Source organism: Vigna umbellata, chromosome 6 (assembly GCF_029865625.1).
Source record: "Vigna umbellata cultivar VRB3 chromosome 6, Vumbellata_1.0, whole genome shotgun sequence".
Classification (NCBI taxonomy): Eukaryota; Viridiplantae; Streptophyta; class Magnoliopsida; order Fabales; family Fabaceae; genus Vigna; species Vigna umbellata.
In genome coordinates, this window is record NC_142170.1 from 18,436,160 (window position 1) to 18,456,101 (window position 19,942).

At 31.6% G+C, this 19,942-nt stretch overlaps 2 protein-coding genes across 2 annotated transcripts; both read left to right on the plus strand.

Annotated features, from left to right (window-relative positions):
• The first annotated feature begins 14,418 nt into the window (after positions 1-14,418).
• On the plus strand, positions 14,419-16,374 carry LOC148196884 (cysteine-rich receptor-like protein kinase 25). The gene is made up of 5 exons (XM_088092447.1): positions 14,419-15,235; positions 15,314-15,427; positions 15,511-15,665; positions 15,749-15,959; positions 16,234-16,374. Exons 1-5 carry the CDS (start codon positions 14,446-14,448, stop codon positions 16,341-16,343), a joined length of 1,380 nt encoding a protein of 459 aa, XP_087948573.1. The 5' UTR covers positions 14,419-14,445; the 3' UTR covers positions 16,344-16,374.
• Positions 16,309-18,439, plus strand: LOC124822310 (cysteine-rich receptor-like protein kinase 15). The gene is made up of 3 exons (XM_088092446.1): positions 16,309-16,469; positions 16,598-16,748; positions 16,845-18,439. Exons 1-3 carry the CDS (start codon positions 16,381-16,383, stop codon positions 17,151-17,153), a joined length of 549 nt encoding a protein of 182 aa, XP_087948572.1. The 5' UTR covers positions 16,309-16,380; the 3' UTR covers positions 17,154-18,439.
• Positions 18,440-19,942: the final 1,503 nt, after the last annotated feature.

Genomic DNA, 19,942 nt, shown 5'->3' on the forward strand with positions numbered 1-19,942 from the left:
AAATTATTCTAACAACAAACACTATGCGAGTATGTATATACACTAATTAGACAGGTCTAGCAGTATACATTAGAAAATTTTGTCTGAGTTTGTTCATTCACTAATTATATGAGTCTTGCAATATATGTTACACGAGTCTGAATATATACTTATTAGATGAATCTAGCAATATACATTATAATAATGTGTCTATATACTGATTAAACAAGTCTAGCAATACATATTACACACATTTATCAATGTATTGATTAGATGAGTCTATCAATACACATCAAATGAGTCTTTCTATACACTAATTAGAAGAATATAACAAAAAAAAGTTATACGATATTGCCATAAAATAATTAGATGAGTATAATAAAAAATATTAGATAAGTCATTTCATACTTTGATTAGATGAGTATAATAAAAATTATTAGAAAGTCTGGTAATACATTGATTAGATGAGAAAAGAAAAAAAATAGACAAGATTGTCGATCAACACTAGCTCGACCAACACAAGCTTAGTCAACATAGGCTCGACCAAAATCAAAAAGAGGTAACAAGAATTTTGTAATATATTTATAACACATGTTTGATAACAATTCCCCACTTATTACAAATATAAGAAAGAAAGATTTAAAAAATAAAATCTTGGGTCTCATAAGATGTAATACATCAAAACTAGTATAGCAAGCTATATGAATTAATCCTAGATTAAGAAACTTAACACACAATATAGTTGATATAGCAAGCTATATGAACCAAAGACACTTGATATGTGTTAATGGTTTATCAATCACAATACACTCCCATAATCCTTACTGTTACTGTTGTGTTGCGCTTACTAGGTCATGTGTGTGCCCGATATTCATGAGTGCTCTAAAGATCAAGTCAAGATCTTATACAAGTGGCCTTACTTGACACTCATATAGGTGATTTCATTAAAGGTACACCACTTGTAAGCTCCTCATGAATATCATGCGAAAGAATCCATTGTTGAACAGGAGAGATAAACCTTAAAGATCCAAGATTCTTCAATCAAGGCACCTAAAAGAAGAAAAAGAGCGACATCAACACTTTGAATAGCTGCCTGAGATGAGACGAGACGTGTGACCACACACAATGAACCTAAACGAGGAAAAAAAGCGACCTCAACGCTTTAAATCGTTGCCAAAGAAAAGACAAGACGTGCCACCACGCATGACAGAAAATGGAGCATATCCACAACTTCAAAAGGTGTTGAAAGCGCGTAAGAGCACCGATGAAAGCGTCATTGATGACATGTGATCATAGACCGAAACTAAAACTCTGGTAGTGGTAGCAATACATGACAGTGGTAGATGAAGATGTCGCCGACAACGGTAGACAACACCATGCGAGCAATGACACGTGTAGTGGCAAAGGCAACAAACAAATTTTCATCAAAAGAACCAGACTCTAGATACCATGTTAAATATAGTAAATACTATGTATGAGATTAATCTCCTTTGTGTTGAATATACACATAAGATTCTCTATTTGTAATAGAAGAAATATGAGTATAAAATATAAATAAGAAATCATAATCAACTAACTAAAGATAAAAGATAAAGATAATATATCTAACAAAAAGCAAGAACTTTATAGATGAATCATAATAAATTTTAAAAAAGTACATTCTCAATTAAATATTACTATATCATGTCTATTCTTTTACCTCTTATATAAAATGAAAAACTAATTAACCAAAGTATTTTCTTGATTAATTCTTGTTAAAGTTTCCACCTTTAATCAAAATACATTCTTAATTATTGGTAAAAACTCATTTAATCACATGAAAGTTTCTAACTCTAATCAAAGTAAATTCTCAATTAAAATTAAAACTCTTTGACTCATGTGATTAGTAACTTGCTAGAATGAAAAAATCATTAATTTTACTTTATTATGAAGCAAAAGACATAGAAAAATATAAATTACAGCAATCATAAGAAAATAACAAACCAATTAGTCTATTCTAATCTTAGAATCCATTAAGAAATTATAGCACAATCAACCTTAGAGGCTTAACACTCCATGGAATTAGAAATAACATAAAAATAGAAGAAGAGAAAGTGGAGAACATGAAAGATGGTAGAGAGGACAAAATTAAGTCCCCCAAAGGGTTCCTATGCTCCCTTAATGTGTTTCCCTAAGCTTTTTATATAGAAATTAGACTAAGCTTTGTTTTGTACTTTTCTAATGTAATATTCTTTTTGATAATGTAATCTTATCTAGTTATCTTCTAAATAATCCAATATCTTCAAGATATATTTGATTTTTGTAGAGATCTAAAAATATTTGGGAAGATCTTTGCTAGATTAAAAAACAATAACAAATAATATCTTTCGATATTTACTAATATGGTTAAATAAGATAATTAATATCAAATAAAATATCTAAAGATATATTTTCCCCATATTATCTTTTATCATGGACATTTATCAATTATCAAAGCCCTTTTTGTATGAAGAAAATAGAGAAAACCACAAAGTCTAATTTTTGTTGCTTGTTGTTCCTCTTGGCTTAGCCAAATTTCTTCACTTTTTCATGCTTTTCTTGCCATCTTCATGCAATGTTTGGCTTGAATTCTCATGGTTTTGATTATTTGTTATTTATGGATTTATCTTTAAGCTGTCATGAAATTTTAACCAATTTATTTCCACATTTCTATGAGCTCAACTTAGTTGGAGCTGCAATAACACACCTCAAAATATCTAAAGAACATTTATGAAACTAAAAATATATTTTTAACATGTTTTTGCATCTCATGCTCAATAAACCTAATTATAACTAATCCTAATTAAAATATTCTTTTAAGGTATAAAAATCAATTAAGAATCCAAGAATAAAGGCTAAATGATGACATAAATATGCACTTGTATCCCAATGTTCTTGATTTGGAAATTGAGTGTCCATACATAATCTACTAGTGTATAAGCAATATCAAGTTTAGAAAAACTCATCAAATATAGTAAGTTTTCAATTATCTAGGCATTCTGAGGTTCAAAAATAAATTTTTCTCTATTTTTTTTAATTTAGAGTTAGTATCAGAAAGATCGACTCATTTGAAGTCATAATACCCAAGCTTCTTAAAAAATTTCTTAATGCATTATTCTTAGGAATAATATATGATCTTCTTTCCTTATAATTCTAATACCTAAATAACATTGACTTCACTCATCTATTTCATTTTAAATTTCAATCCTATAAATAATTTAATTGTAGCGATAATCTTATTACATGTACCAAATATTAACATAAGTCATCCACTAATTTAATTGGTTAAAATAATTTGGGAAGTATTAGACATGATTAACAAGATCCGCGCATAATTTTAAGCTGGGAAATAATTGTAATAATTTGGGGAGTGTTAGAAATTTTTTCATTCCAAAACTTTTACTTGAAACTTGATAAAAACTTAACACCTCTGAATTTTAGTTTTGCGACTATTGAAATTTTAATACCATAAAAGTGTTAAACAAAAGAAAAATTCCAATAAGTTCCAAAAATTAGGTTCTAATCGGAGTATTTTAAAAAAAAACTAATGCATATATTTGGAAGATTGCAGAGAAAAAGATAGGTGGTGCAAATGGTGGTCCCAAACTTATTGAAAAGGGAGCAAGAAAAATATGGGATTACGTCCCCAGGCAACAGGTCGAGAACTTGTGTTTTTCTTTTTTTCAAATTTGTACACTTTTTAAGAAAACAAATTCTAAAATATATTAGAAAGTTCTTTTTTACACATTTCAAAAGCATTATAAAAATTTATATATTTTAAAATAAGAATTGTGGTAAATATTCTAAAATACATATTCTAGAAGAGTTCCTTCCGTTTATAATAAAATGTTTCATTGTAGAATAAATTAATATAATAGTTTAAAACGTATTATGAGAATTTTTAATATGTACTATGAGAATAATCTAAAATATATTATGAAATATTCATTACCAAAAACGTAAAATTTAACACTTTCCAAAATGAGGGCGCAAAGTTAATGTACACTTCGCGCGTTTTATGTTGGGAAAAAGAAAAAAGAAAAAAGAAAAAAATACCCCACTTTAAATTTGTGCAATTCTTTTATGGTAGAGGCTTTCAATTCTAACGTAAATTCGACTCATGTACAGCCTAACGAATGTATCCACGTTGACCCCGAAAATGTCTCAGTTAAATTTGTTTACTTTCCCGAAAAATACTAATAATAGGACGACATATTTTTATATTTAAAATAGTTATGAAAAAATAAATTTTTAATATTTAAAAGAAATATGTAATATCAAATGAGTAAAAGTTTTTTGTGTGAAGTATATTATAAGTTTAATATTTTTTAGATTCCTATTTATAAAAAAAACATTTTAAATAGATTTTTCAGTTATTTTTTTAACTCTATTATATATATTTTTTAGTTATTTTCTTAACTCAATTATATATTTATTTGTGTAAAATTGATTCCACTGTACTCTTGTCTATCCTTGTTGTTAATTTGACTAAACAACGTTAAAATTTTAACTACATGACATATTGAGTTTGTAAATGTTAACTATGTGACAGATTGAAAATAGCATTAAATAAGTGTGTAATTTTAAATAAGATTGCTTTAATTAAAAGAATTCAATAGGTATTTTTAGATATATGTTTTTTTTTTATTTACTAATGATGAAAACTAATATTTTTAATTTTTGCACATTTACAATTTTATCCTTACCTATTACTTTTTGTGTTTTAGAAATTACTTGTAGTATTTCTGGACAATTATTTATGTTGTACATAAAAAATCTAAGATTATATTAAAAAGTTACTAAATTCATCTAGTTATTATTAAGAAAAACAAAAACAAGAGTAAAACATATCCACTTTTTCTTAATAAAGAAAAAGAAAATATATTCCATTTAAAAAATGATAAAAAATGGGTAACCAAAGAAAGAAAATGTAAAAAAAAAATGGACAGAAAGGTTCTTTCTCACCTCCGTCCCCACTCTACAACACAATTGTGATCCATTACCTTTTTGTTTTTATGTGTTTCTGTTTGGGGTCGAGTCACCTAAATCTGTGTACTTTATGCTGTCTTTGTCTGGTCTTTTCGTGATTCTTTCTTTTGTTGGTCAAAGTCTGTCCGTCCTGGACGTCTGAGAGGGTACCTGTTAAAGGTGTCCCGATGCCTAAGTCAATAAGGGTCCAATCGGTTGTTTAGGTGCTACAATAAATGCGTAATTAATGAATCTGCCTATCTCTTTCCTTCGACCTGTATTTATAGTTTTGGTCATAGACCTAGGCTTAGCAAAGCCTTAATCACGTCCCAATCCTTTAATCAGTATTTTACCTTAATCACGTCTGAAGACTTACCTGTCACAACCGTCCAATATGGATGATTGAGACGTCTCGTCCGTCCCATGTGTTTGTTTGGGCCGTTCAAGGTCATCTGATACACTATGGAATTAGATTGAAACAGTTCGCAATTAGGAGCTGTGGTAATACAACATTTTAAAATTGGTTTGGACTTTCGAGATGATTCCATACCTATCTCTTTGTGATTTGATGTACATGTACACTTAATTTTCTACAATATTATGGACATTGTTTTTATAATTGACCCAAAAGCACCTCTATAATTAGTTTGTGATGGTTGCAGCTTTTAAATCCTCCTTATCTTGTATAATCTTAAATTTTAGGTTTAATCCTTTTCGACATCCCTATTTATGTACGAATGTCTCAGATGAGTCCTCGTTTTTTAAAGTGTATCAAAATGGTCCTTAATTTTGAAAATTGATATCAATTGAGTCCTTTGCGTTAAGTTGGCTGGACGGCGTTAAAAAAATTGATGAGTGGATGCTGAGATGACGAACGAACGCTCGTCCACCAGCGAACGAACGCTCGTCCACCAGCGAACGGACGCTCGTCCACCAGAGAACGAACGCTCGTCGACCGTTCGTTCCACACTGGATGATCGTTCGTTCGGTGGTCGACGAGCGTTCGTTCGCTGATGGACGAGCGTTCGTTCGCTGGTGGACGAGCGTTCGTTCGTCATCTCAGCATCCACTCATTAATTTTTTTAACGCCGTCCAGCCAACTTAACGGAAAGGACTCAATTGATATCAATTTTCAAAATTAAGGACCATTTTGATACACTTTAGAAAACGAGGACCCATCTGAGACATTCGTACATAAATAGAGATGTCGAAAAGGATTAAACCTAAATTTTACGAGTTAAATCATATACAAATATAATAATGTTATATTAATTGAAATCCTTCCACTTTCATTGAACTATTTCCATTCTCAGATACCCATATGATTAACAATACTACTACCATCAGATAAAAAACCTACCCAAAAATTACTTTCTTAAAAAAAATAGGTTTAATACCCTATTTTGTCCTCATTTTCGTTCGAAAATGTCAAATTAGTCCATCTTTTATAAAATGTGTCAATTACGTCCTCACTTAATAAAATTTGCATCAATGAAATCTCTTCCGTTAAATCCGTACAAACGACGTTAATTATTTCTCTCTCTTCTACTTGAATAATTAACGCCGTTTATACGGATTTAACGGAAGGGATTTAATTGATGCAAATTTTATTAAGTAAGGACGTAATTGATGCATTTTTTAAAAGATGGACTAATTTGATATTTTCGAACGAAACTAGGGACAAAATAGGGTATTAAGCCAAAAAAATATTAATGTGAAGTTAAAGTAATTTCTTTTTGCAATTGTTTTCTGCCCTTCGCCTAGATTACTGAAAGATGAAATTTTTTTTAAATAAATATCACGTTAAATAATTTTATTAGTCTCATTTGTAGTGAAATCATAAATAGGTTTCTGTTTTTTTATTTATTTCAATTTAGTTTTTAATTTAGAAAAATTGATAAAATAAGCTTCTTTTAGTTATTATTACACTAACAAAATTAAAAAGTATTAGGTGTCAATTTGTGTTTTTTTTATTTTTGTTAAATATTTTTATTTTTTAAATTTGTTTAAAAATAAAAATTTATCATGTGCCAAATTGACTTTTTTTTATGTGATAGTGATATGTTGTATTATTGTCTTAGTCTCAAATTGTTTATTTTATTTTTATTTTATTTTAATTCAGTCTCAATTTTTTAAAAAATGAAACAGTTTCGTTTTTCTCTAAATTAAATTAAAATTTAATTTTTGTATAAATTCTATACAAATGTTTTTATTAAAACTAATATTGTAACATCTCATGTTAATAGTGTAAACCTACTGAAATAAAACGTACATACATGATAATAGAGCAAAAGATTCTATCCTTGAAGAACAAAAACTATTTATCACGTTGCTTCTCTCTCGACCAACTGTCGAATCAACTGAAAAGATGTCCCCTTCCTAAGCTCACACCGGTTAAGGTGATCATTGCAAAAGAGAAAACAACACACATACAGACAAACAAAATGCAAGGATAAGTTAGTGATAAAAAAAAGTTTAACATGAAAAATTAAAATTCAACATACAATTTCAATCACACAATTAGTAGAACATCTGTCACCATTAACACATATCAAAACATTTTTCCCATTCACACCACTAACTCAGACTTGGCCAAACCCTTTACCATATAGTATAAATGTCGAGCCATGGAAGGTTTTGCACTTGTGTGGTGGAACAACTGACTCATTCAAAGTTGTTACACAATGTTAGTCCTTAAAACGCCCTTTGCCACCATGAAGAAAGGCCCCCAAGCTAGGACCTCCTGCTCATCTCATGACATGACTCATCACTCTGTAATTGAGCATGGATGATCATTAGATTGTTAAGATAACTCCATATCGACTTCTTACAATTTATACTATTTATACACATGAATCCCCTGATAAAATATTCCTCCTAGGAATTCTCTTTTTTATTCCAACCTTGAAAACCATTTGAAATCATACATATATTCATATACTTTCACATTGAATTCCCATATATAACATTACTGATCATATACATAATCTTGTTTCCAATTCATATTACAATTCAATTCATACTCCACAACATGTAGTTGAAACCAATCATTCAAACACTCACATATATTGCACACACTTTAAGAAAACTATATAAAAACATAGTTGAAAATCTGATATTTTCGCTCAGCCACCAAGTCTGTTTGCTCAGCTAAAATTGTCTGTCAGCCTACTCGCTCAACGCACCAAGACTCACTCAGCGAAAACAGAAACAGTTGGCTCTACGCGCTCACCTCTTGCTCAGTGAGACTCTCGCTCAGCTAGAAGTGTTCTTCTCGCTCAATAGACACTTTCTCGCTCAGCGTATAATTCTACAGCACCGAAATTGCAAAATTTGCACCCCTTAACCACTCATGACCTATCCTATGCATATTTTCCAACTTCTAACACCCCTAAATTATATTATACACTCAAATGGACCAAAATAAATGTATCTAAACCAATCTAAACTCATTTTAAAGTTATTGATCACAAGATTCCAATCCAAAATTAACCAAAACCTCACCTTATAGACCCAAATTGAATTCCACCAATTATGGCTTATTTTCAAACAACTTAGGGACTCCAACAAGTCCTAAATGACTTACTAACACCCTCCAAAATGACCATTTAAGCACAGAACCCACAATTCAAATTCTCACTACTCTAAACCCCCGAAAAACTAGTTCTAAACCAAGCTAAACTATACCTATCCACCACCAAACACTCTTACATCATATTTCCTCCATTTCAATGCTTAGACAAGTCACAAATATCTCATAACATACCCAATTTCCTCAAACCACTTTACCATCCTTCTCTCACCATTTTATTACCTAAGACCTCCTTTTTTCCTTCAAAACACTATTAAACTTCAACTATAAACTTCACTTTCACTATAAATCATATTTCAATCCCCAATATACATCTAACAAGTCCTAATCTACTCATGACAGTACCTAAACAATGGTTCACTCTCAAAAGCCTCTATTTCTCCAACTCACTCATGCAAACGTCTCCTTTTTAAACTTAAAAATAAGCATGTAACCATTTCTCATCACAACCACTTTGAATTCAGTTTCTATTAACAACACAATTTCACCAAACACCTTCTTAACAATATAACACATCACGATCACACAATTTTAGTTACACTCAACATCATACCATCCAAATTGATAATTAACAAACTTATAAAACACCCAATCATAGTAATTTCTTCAAAATCGACAACCATTCATAGAAATACCACACTATTAATATAACCATACTAAAGCAAGAATTCTAGCTTCCTTACCTCTAAAAGAAACTACCCAACTCTTAAAACGTTCCTTTGATTACTTGAACCGCAAGAAATACCTAGACAAACCTACGAAACATCAAATTGAAAACAGATAGAGTCCTTAGAACTCTAGATGAATCAAGAATGTGTAGGAGATGCATAATTAGACATGCAACAATACAAGATTCCTCTAAATCAGATTTAGGAACGGAAGGGGAAAAAGGAGTCGAAACTTACTTGCTCTATTGAAGAAATTGATCGGGTAGAAACGTAGACCTCATCCCGTGGTCAATTAGGTACCTCCTAATCGTCAAAGAGATAACTCAGGAGTTAGAACCCTTAAAGAGAAGGTAGATAATTCTAGAAAAGTGGTTTCTAGAGAGATGATACGTTTTAAAATAGTGAAACTCGTTTATAACAAAACTATTTATAAATAAACCATTTAATAGTAAAATAATCGAGTCTCATTATTTTTAGACTACCACCACTTCTAAAATACCATTTTCTAAGATTTTACAGATATTTTTATTAACCATTTTTAATAAGATTAAATTTATTTATATTTATATTTCATATTGAATTTTATTTAAAATTATTTTTAAATTTTTTATTTTAAATTGTTATAAACTTTTTAAGATTATTTTTAAATTTTACATTTGAATTTGTAAAATTATTATTTTTAAACCAACTCAAACATTTAATAGAATTTATTAAATTTTACATATTTTAAAAATAAACAATGATTTAAAAGAATTGAAAAATATGATAAATTTATTTTATTTCATGAAGTACAACTGATAAATAAGTTTAGCATTCGTTGAAATGATTTTTTTTCCTATTAGTTATTTCCTATTAAAAAGTTTAAAACAATTTTAAATAAAGTTTAATGTAAAAAATATATATAAATAAACTTAATCCGTTTAAAAATATTTAATGAAAATATTTGTATAACTAATTAAATTTAATTTCAATTTAGAAAGAGAAAAATTACTTCAACTTTTTTAAAAGAAATTAGAACTAAATTTTAACAAAAAAATTATATGAACTAAATTCAAACTAACCAAATGACTCTTGACATGACAGTAACACATAACACTATCATATATATATATATGATATTGTCATTACCATGTCACATAACATTAATTTGACACATAATAAATTTTTATTTTATTTAAAAAAAATAAAAAAATATATTTAAAAAAGAAAAACCGTGAATTGATATATGATATCTTTAACTATATTAGTGTATTGCTAATGGAAATGACATACATTAATTTTTCTAAATTGACAAATGAAAATACAAAACCAATTTACGATTTCCTACCAAAATAGGATAATAAAATGATTTAACTAGTGATGTCAAAATGAGTTGTAATCGTCAGCCACCTCGGTTCACCACAAGTTTTGGGTTTGAAAAAAATGTATTTTTTATGCGGGTTAGTTTTCAACCCGATTCACTTATAACCCGACTCACCTGGACTGAACCCGTGGTGAGCCGGGTTGGCTCCGACTCACCAACCCACCAAATTTAATTTAATTATTTATTATTTTATGTTTCAATATTATTAGTTAACATTTTTTTTATTATATGATAGATGTGATAAAAAAATAGATGTTTCAAGAGGGAAAAGATATTATAGATTTATCACTCTAATATTATAGATGGACAAGTGATACAAAAATTATCAATATTAAAAACTTATTTGTTCGCTTTTTTGCTTGTTTTTCGATTACGCTATGATTGTATGATATTTTATTTATTTATTTTGAATTGTCTTTAAAACTTAACATCATTTTAGAGGGAAACTTATTTAAATTTGAATTAAAAAAAATTATAGTTTTTTATTTTAAAAAAACTTATAATTAAGTGAGCCAGTGAGCCAACCCGTTTAACCTATCAATCAGTGGTCCACTAGGAGTAGAGGGTCTGGTCCACTGTCTAGTGAGTTTCGCTTAGCTAGAGATGTCACGGAGTGCGAGTTAAGGGTATGGTACCACTAGGAGTTTAATCGCACAACAACCCAACTCGTTGTGCAAGAAACCTTTGTATTCGCTCGGCGAGGGTATGCATTGAGCGACTGCTTCATGTTATCATGCAATCTTTCTTCTTTGTTCTTTATTGGTTGGAATAATGCAAGTGATTTGGTTGTGGTTAATGTATGACTATGTATGAGTATCAAAGTAAGGTTTATGATTTCAAAATGGTATGGAAGAGAATTCCAAAGTGGAATTACTCAGTGGTGATTGTCAAAGTTTGTAAGTATAAATATAGGAAGCTCAGTCTTGGAGTTCTTCCTAACATTCTAATGGTCGTCTACTCTCAAGTAGAGAGGGGTGAGGCATGTCGTGAGAATAGCAAGAGGTCCTAGCCTAGGGGATTTTCCTTAGCCTAAGTTGAGTGATAACAGATTAACCTTGTGTGGTAGCTTGGGGTGGGCCAGTTATTTCACCACAACAAGTGCAAGAACTATCATAGCTACATATTCATACTAATCCGGATTGTCGAGTCAAGGGTTGTTCAAACACAAAGTAAATTGGTTTTGATGCTTTGTGTATGTATCTTACTGAAATGTTTAAATCATATTTGTATATCATTAATTGTTTTCTTTTAGTTTACCCTTCTATCTGTGTTTGTGTTGTATGTTTTCTTTGTTTTTCTCTCTTTGCTATGATCATCTTGTGGGTGAGAGCAGAGAGAGATGGGGTGACTTTGGAGTAGGCTATTGAAGGAAGTGACGTTGTAGAGTAGTTTTCCTTATATTAGCACTTGTAAATAGTTTTGGATTAGAGCTTTTGTATATTAAAGTTTAAAATTTATGCTTATTTTGGAGGACTGTAAAAGCCACTTTATGATCTAGTTTATGACTGTTCTATAGTATCATGTCTGTGATTACTCTTTGATATAGTAATATGCTATATTTTTGGGATGTTACAAGCTACACTATTTCTAAATTCTTGGCTTAGTAATTATGTTAATCGAGATCTAAGTGTTATTCCGAGCTGTGTAGGTGCCCCACCAAGGTAACAAGGCTAGCTACACTCTCTACCAAGCTAATTGATAACAGTTCAAAAATTGTTATTTTTATACTTAAATTTGACCTTAAAGACAACCTTTATGACTTAGAAACTAGCTTGGAATCATGTTTTTGTTGAAGTCTTGGAAATAAGAGAGTTGGACAGGTTTTATGCTTGATTTCCTTGTTTTTGCAGGTTTTTTGAGATGAATTGAGTGCAAGAAGTGAAGGAGCTAGGAGTTGGATTCAGAAAAGGGAGAAAAAGTGCAGAAAAGGAAGAAGCCGCAAGTACCGCTCAACGCCATTTACCGTTGAGCGACACTTTGAAGACCAGCAGTCACCGCTGAGGGGCAGAATAACAGTTACGCACTTACTGCTGAGTGGTATTTACCGCTGATCGACATTCTTATGGGCTTGGGCTTACTTTTCTGTAACTTTTAGAATACTATATAAGGTTTTAGTTAACCTAGGTCAAGCATATTTGGCTGGAACAAAGCAGAAACACGTTCTTTCACCCCTTGGAGGAGGATTTTGGATGCTATAGCTCCTTTCTCACCTTTCTAGGGTTTTATCTTCCACTCTTTCATTGTATTTCATCTAGTTTCACCATGAATATGGTGAACTAAACTTTTATTATTGTTGGGGAATCAATGTAATCCTTTGAAACTCTCATGTATTGAATTTGTTCTTCAAGATCTTTTAAAGATACATGCTTTCTTTCATTAATTGTTAGGGTTTTTCCTCTTTGCTCTAAGCTTGCATTGTTTAACTCATTCGATGTCATGATTATTGATTTTGTCGATATGGACACATACGGGGAAATCTAGTTCTAGGGAATCTCTCCCAATAGTAGTATAAACCTAGACATAGGAGTATGATGGTTGGTTGCCTTTAAGCTTCTGTGCTTTATAATGCATGAGTAATTGCTAGGGAGACAAGACATTGTAAACTAGTGATTATGATTAGGCTTTCTTCGCCGAGACATCGGGTTTAAGATAATTGAGAAAGTGGTATTAACAATTAATGAAGAAAGATGAATTCTAGAATACATGAGAGTGGATAGGATGAAATTGATAAACCCCAACAACATATTCATTCATATATTTCATACCACGTGTTTTGTTTCTTCTTGTTCATTGATCAATTCATGCATTCATATTTACTTTTTAGTATTTTGCATTTAAACCTACAATATTTTGGTCACAAGTCTTAGATAATCAACCAATCACATAACTATCTAGGCCGTGAGTCCTTTGGGAGAACGATACTTGGTCTTACCAATTTTATTACTTGATACGATTCGGTCACACTTGCCGAGGGTTTAACACTAACCTCATCCGTCATTGAGTTCTCAATGTTACTTTTGGGATATTCGAGATCTTTTCCATGCTAGTGACGAGCATGTGGCTCAAATTCCCATCTTCGATCGTAGTGTCTTCTAGTTGCTTCACAACCTCCTTCATTTTGCAAATGAAATTGTCTTATAGACAGCCAAACTCATTGTGCTTCTTTATAGCCTCATGAGCCAGTGTCTTTAATCGGTTGAACGAAACCTGCAATTTTGACTTTGTATTTTCTGCGGCAATGCACGCTTGACACTCCTGATCGAGTAATGCAAGAACCTCATGAAATATCCTGATGGAGACATAACCCAAGGAGGGAGTCTTTGTCGCTATAGGAATCAAATCATAATAGTCATCATCGTTATCATCCTCGTTATCGTCTTCGACATCATCAACTTCATTCTCAGAATTGTACTCTTTATTATCATCAACATTTTTAAAATAATTTTGTGTAACAAAATTTGTGAGAAATATATGATGTAAATATTTTAATGAAAAAATAAACATGAATGAAAATAAGTTCAAAAGATTATTAAGATTTTTATAAATTTTAACAATTATTTGATATTTAAATATTTTTTTTAATACGATGATAATTGAATGCTTTATTAAAAAATTTTAGTAAATTTAAATTATCTTATAAAAAAATATTTGAAAAATCAAACAATTTGAAACGAGAAGAATTCAAATTGGAATATGTAAGATTGTCTAAAATAACATTATGAGAGCGGACTTGTAAAGATATGTTGACAGAAGACAATGACATTTTGGGTTGACTATAAAACATGTAATATCAAAATGAAAGTTTTTATTTCATCTTCCGAGAGAATAACCGAAGAAAGTCTATATATGGATGCAACATGGTGGGAACACAACTAAGCGTGAGATCAATATGCTTTGGTTTCTTGTTATCTTTGAGTTGCAGTTCGTTCAGTTTTACAAAGGCACAAACACCAATTTACCAGGGAAGTTACTGCCAAAACACCACCCAAGAACATCTCACCACTGCATACAAAAGCAATCTTGAGATAATCCTCTCATGGATGTCCTCAGATGCAGCCACAAGCAAAGGTTATAACTACACCAGCATAGGAAACAAAAACACCGTGTATGGCCTCTACAATTGCCGTGGTGACGTGGTTGGATACTTTTGTCAATTCTGTGTCTCTAATGCTGCCAGAGAAATTCCTCAGCACTGCCCCAATAGGGTGTCTGCTATGGTGTGGTATGATTTCTGCATTCTGAGGTACTCAAATGAAAACTTCTTTGGGAAAATTCTTACACACCCAATATGGCACGCTGTTGAAACAAAAAACATTTCCAACAAAGAAGAGATTAAGAAAGGTGAGGATTTTATGAGAGGCTTGATCAGAAAAGCAACTGTAGAGACCAACAAGTTGTATTACATGGATGGCTTCAATTTGAGTTTCACTCAAGAAAGGTATGGGTTGGTTCAATGCAGTAGAGATCTCACAAATGATGGGTGCAGAGAGTGTTTGGAGGCCATGTTAGCAGAAGTTCCGAAATTTTATGAACAAAAGTTAGGATGGTTCATTTGGTCTGGAACTTGTATGATAAAGTATGATGACTATATGTTCTACCTTCTTAACAACCAAACATCTTCAATTTCTGTGTCAAATCCGGAAACAGGTGAATCTGAATATGATAACAGTACATTTGGAATATTTTTTATTTAGTTTTAAAAATTTATTTTTTATGTTGTTGCAGATAAACATGGAGGTAAAAACAGGTCAAAAATCTTAATCATGAGCTTCTTCTCTGTGATGGGGTCAACAACCCTTCTATGTTTGGGTGCATATTTCTTTTGGTACAGAAGAAGAGGTAGAAAAGATAATTTCCTGCAGTTTCTCCTACTTAAATATGGCTATTTTGTTCAAATAAGACTCAGACACTTGTCTGTGTAGATGGGATCCGGCTGTCATCATTTCATAAAATTCAGACTGAGGAAATGTTGAACACTGACCTGCCTATAATCCCATTAATCACAATTCTGCAGAGTACTGATAACTTTTCAGAAGCATCTAAATTGGGGGAAGGTGGATTTGGTTCCGTTTACAAGGTTTTCATCATTTGAATTTATGAAAGATATTATTTATTGCTTCCATCTATTTCTATGATTCTTTTATCCCAAACTTTTATCAGGGGATTCTACCAGATGGAAGACAAATAGCAGTCAAAAGGCTGTCAGAATTTTCTGGTCAAGGTTCAGAGGAGTTCAATAATGAAGTAATGTTTATAGCTAAATTGCAACATCGAAACCTTGTAAGACTCTACGCATGCTGCTTGGAGCAAAACGAAAAGATACTTGTATGCGAATATATGCCAAACTCAAGTCTGTACTTTCACCTGTTTGGTATGTTTTCAGATTCCTTCAATGATTCTTTAGTAAAAGTGCCTAAGGTAGTTTGTGTAGTCTGTACTTTCCTCTTAAACATAGTTTAAGTTCAAAATTTGTATCAGTTAAAACGTCAACTGAGGGTTTTAATTGTTGGGTTCTTTCAAAGGGAAGAGTGGGAAATGCTATAATATATTTGATTTTTTTTCCGTGCTAAGGCAAATACTTAGCATTTGCTGTTTTGCTAAATGGCTAGTGTTGTTTAAATCCTTCTATCTTCTTGAGTTGACAGATGATGAGAAAAGAAAACAACTTGATTGGAAACTAAGATTAAGCATTATCAATGGAATAGCAAGAGGTCTGCTATACCTTCACGAGGACTCTCGACTCAGTAATTCATAGAGATCTCAAAGCTAGCAATGTTCTATTAGACCATGACATGAATTCCAAAATATCAGACTTTGGATTGGCAAAGGCATTTGAAATTGGACAGAACCAAGCAAATACAAAGCGAGTAATGGACACTTTGTGAGTTTTACTTATACCAAACATAACCTAACAGTTGGACTTGTGAATGCTTATTTCAGAAAAGATTAAATTCCTTGTTATAAACTTGAAACAAGAGACATTAACAAATCTCTATTGACTTGCATTAGTGGATACATGGCTCCTGAGTACGCTATGCAAGGATTGTTTTCAGTGAAATCTGATGTTTTCAGCTTTGGAGTTCTAGTTCTGGAAACCATTTGTGGAAGAAAAAACAACGGATTCTATCTGTCAGAGCATGATGAAACTCTTCTTTTATACGTGAGTCATCCCTCTGGTCTGATTAACAGTTATCATCAATACTTACTAACAGAAGTATAACAGTATCATTCACAAGTTAACTAAAAATAATTGCAGGCTTGGAGAATATGGTGTGAAGGAAAATGTTTGGAATTGATGGACCCAATGCTGGAAAATTCCTTCAAAGCCAGTGAAGTTGAGAAGTGCATACACATTGCATTGTTGTGTGTTCAAGAAAATGCAACGTACAGACCAACCATGTCAGATGTTGTTGTAATGCTAGGGAGTGACAGATTGACCCTTCCAAAACCCAAGCACCCAGCATTTTCTGTTGGAAGAAGGTTCTCAGAGGAAGTACCAAAATCAAAAAGATCCAAGAATCTTCTTAGTACTGTTGTAACAATCTCTATTACTTTACCTAGGTAATGTATAATTACAAAAATGATTTGTCTCCTCAAAAGTAACATTAGAGCTGTATTTAACAGAAATATAAATGTAGTATCACACGCATCATTGTTATCAATGATTGAGATTTACACGTGTAGTTACTTATTTAGACATATAACACTTCAACAAATAAGAATATTGTATAATCATTCAGCATCTCTTATTATATAGTATATATATGAATACTATGGGATATTTTAATGGTAGGACTCTTTTATTCTTCGAATAATATGAAGAGCAGTCACATCAACTAGTGTGATGTGCATCTCTTCTCAAAATTCTAATAATTTGTATGTGTTCATTAGGTTCAATGTGTGTTCCAATAAGTGCTCTCTGTATATATATGCTTGGTGATTGTGTTTGTCCTGATATATGGTATAGTAATGTTCTTCTAACTTTGTAACTATACCCTGTATTAGATCCTTTTAACTCTTTTGGTTACTGATTTCAGTTTATAAAAATTCACTGGGGAATTATTATGAGATTAAATAAGCATTCAATGGTTTGTGGCACTTGATGAGAACTAGTGATTACAAAATTCATCCGAACTGAACACTGATTCATATTCTATCTGTCTCTTTGGAATTGCATCATCGCCTTTCAAATTCCTTTGTTTTTCTACATATTGGTTCTCTCAATGGTAGTTGCTTTCTTCAATTTTTTGGTCACTTTTCAAATGATATTGGTATCACTTTTCTTCCGAAAGGAATCTAAAAGTTTTTGCGTGCCCATAGGAAATAGGAGTCTCATTTTTTGATTAAAACAACTTCACACATTCATAATCTCCTCTTTTTCTTATAACCCAAATAAGTATGAGTTGGTGGTGGCTGTCGCCTGTTTGTGAAAATGATTGGGAGAGCCATGGAGTGGAGCACAATAGCCATGGGTTTGCAAAGAAAAACAGGATATGGTGATGCTTATTACAAAATATATATGAAGTGAGTTTTTCGTGCCTGAAAATTGGGGGATAACACTCTTTATTAAGAGCTTCATATTCGTGTTAAGTTACCCTGTTTGGTATTGTAAATATTTTCTTGTTATTCTGTTATCATGGTATATCCTGTGAGTTTGAGGCTATTTTGTTCTCATAACAATTTTTTCCTTCTCTGTTTTCAGGAGCAAATATTGGGCTATGTTCATTACTGACAAATATTTTTGTTTCCACTTCCTACTTGAACATATATGAATATTTGTTTTTTGATTTTTCTCCAAGATTGCTCTTTATGAAGTGTACATCAGCTTGAACCTTAAAAGAGTACATTATTGATAATGGAACTGTGAATAGGTTGTAGATGTGCATGCTGGCTGGAACAAGTTTTGCAGGTTATGACTGGTCAGGTGGTGGTGTGTCGATGCTGAAGATTTGTGAGGTGACACGCAATGTTCTACGAGGAGAATAAATGAAATCAAATACAGAATTGTTCATTACCTCGGTATAGTAACAGAGGTTGTTACATCATTAATGGAAAGATTCTTGGAACTGTTTGATGTAGAGAATTCCACTAAGGTCATTCTTCCAATCGAAAAGGGTTGGTGCTTGGGTTTTGGAAGGACCATCCCCTCACTTGCCAACATCACAACAACATCAGACATGGTTGATCTATCTTTTGCATCTTCTTGAACACAAAACAAACCAATCTGTATGCATCTCTCAATTTCACTACCTACGAAGGAATTTTCCAGCGTTTGTTAATATTCTTCAAGCCTACAAGTATTTCAAGTTTGTTAATATTGTTAAGCATTAACTTGAATTGTTGAACAGTTTCTTGGCCATGTATAACTGAGGAGACTTACATACAAGAAGACTCTGATCTGAGAGATAGAATCCGCTATTCTTTCTCCCGCAAATGACTTCTAGAACTAGAACTCCAAAGCTGAAAACATCACATTTCATTAAAACCAGTCCTTCCATAGGAAACATGTATCCACTAATTCAAATCAATAGAGCTTTATTATTTGCCATGTCATGAAAATAAAGAATTTACTTTATCAATATTACATGCTTAATGATTCGTCCATAAACCTTTGTTGGAATTTTGTAACTCAAACAACATTTGGTTGAAAGAGTCAAATTAGTTAAATAAAAATATATTTCTATCATATTTTTTAAGAGGATTTTATTAATTATTTAATTAATTAGTTTAAGAGATATTTCTCAAAATCAGTTACAAATTCTGTAGTATAAATATTTATTGTTTATATTCAATAAAATATATTAGTTTCTCTTTCATTCTTTTGTCTCTTATACTTTAAAACCCAACAATTGGTATCAGAGCAAAAAGGATCTTACGGGATCTGTGATATAACCCACAAACATCTACAACCACAAAATAGCCACCACACATACGATGGAATCTCAAACATCCTTTACTACCGTTTTTGTGCCTGTATTTGATGGACTAAACTATCAAATGTGGGCTGTCAAAATGGAAGCAAATTTAGATGCTAACGATGTGTGGGAAGCGGTAGAAGAGGACTACGAAGTACCTCCCTTGCAAAATAATCATACATTTGCTCAAATGAAAAGTCACAAAGAAAAGAGGCTTCGAAAATCCAAAGTCAAATCAATTTTGTTCACAACCGTATCTCTAGTCATTTTCAACAGAATAATGGCGTTGAAAACGGCATATGAAATCTGGAAGTTTTTTTTACGGAAGAGTATGAAGGCAGTGAGAGAATAAAAGGAATGCAAGCTTTGAATCTGGTTTGAGAACTTGAGATGCAGAGGATGAAAGATTTGGAGATAATCAAAGATTATGCGGACAAGT

Excerpts from the sequence above, each read along its gene's own strand:
- LOC148196884 (XM_088092447.1), top strand. The coding sequence starts at position 14,446 with ATGGTGGGAACACAACTAAGCGTGAGATCAATATGCTTTGGTTTCTTG. Across the intron at positions 15,666-15,748 it reads GATTTGGTTCCGTTTACAAG|GGGATTCTACCAGATGGAAG; the intron begins GTTTTCATCATT and ends AACTTTTATCAG. Across the intron at positions 15,960-16,233 it reads TCTGTACTTTCACCTGTTTG|ATGATGAGAAAAGAAAACAA; the intron begins GTATGTTTTCAG and ends TTGAGTTGACAG.
- LOC124822310 (XM_088092446.1), top strand. The coding sequence starts at position 16,381 with ATGAATTCCAAAATATCAGACTTTGGATTGGCAAAGGCATTTGAAATT. Across the intron at positions 16,470-16,597 it reads AAGCGAGTAATGGACACTTT|TGGATACATGGCTCCTGAGT; the intron begins GTGAGTTTTACT and ends GACTTGCATTAG. Across the intron at positions 16,749-16,844 it reads ATGAAACTCTTCTTTTATAC|GCTTGGAGAATATGGTGTGA; the intron begins GTGAGTCATCCC and ends AAATAATTGCAG.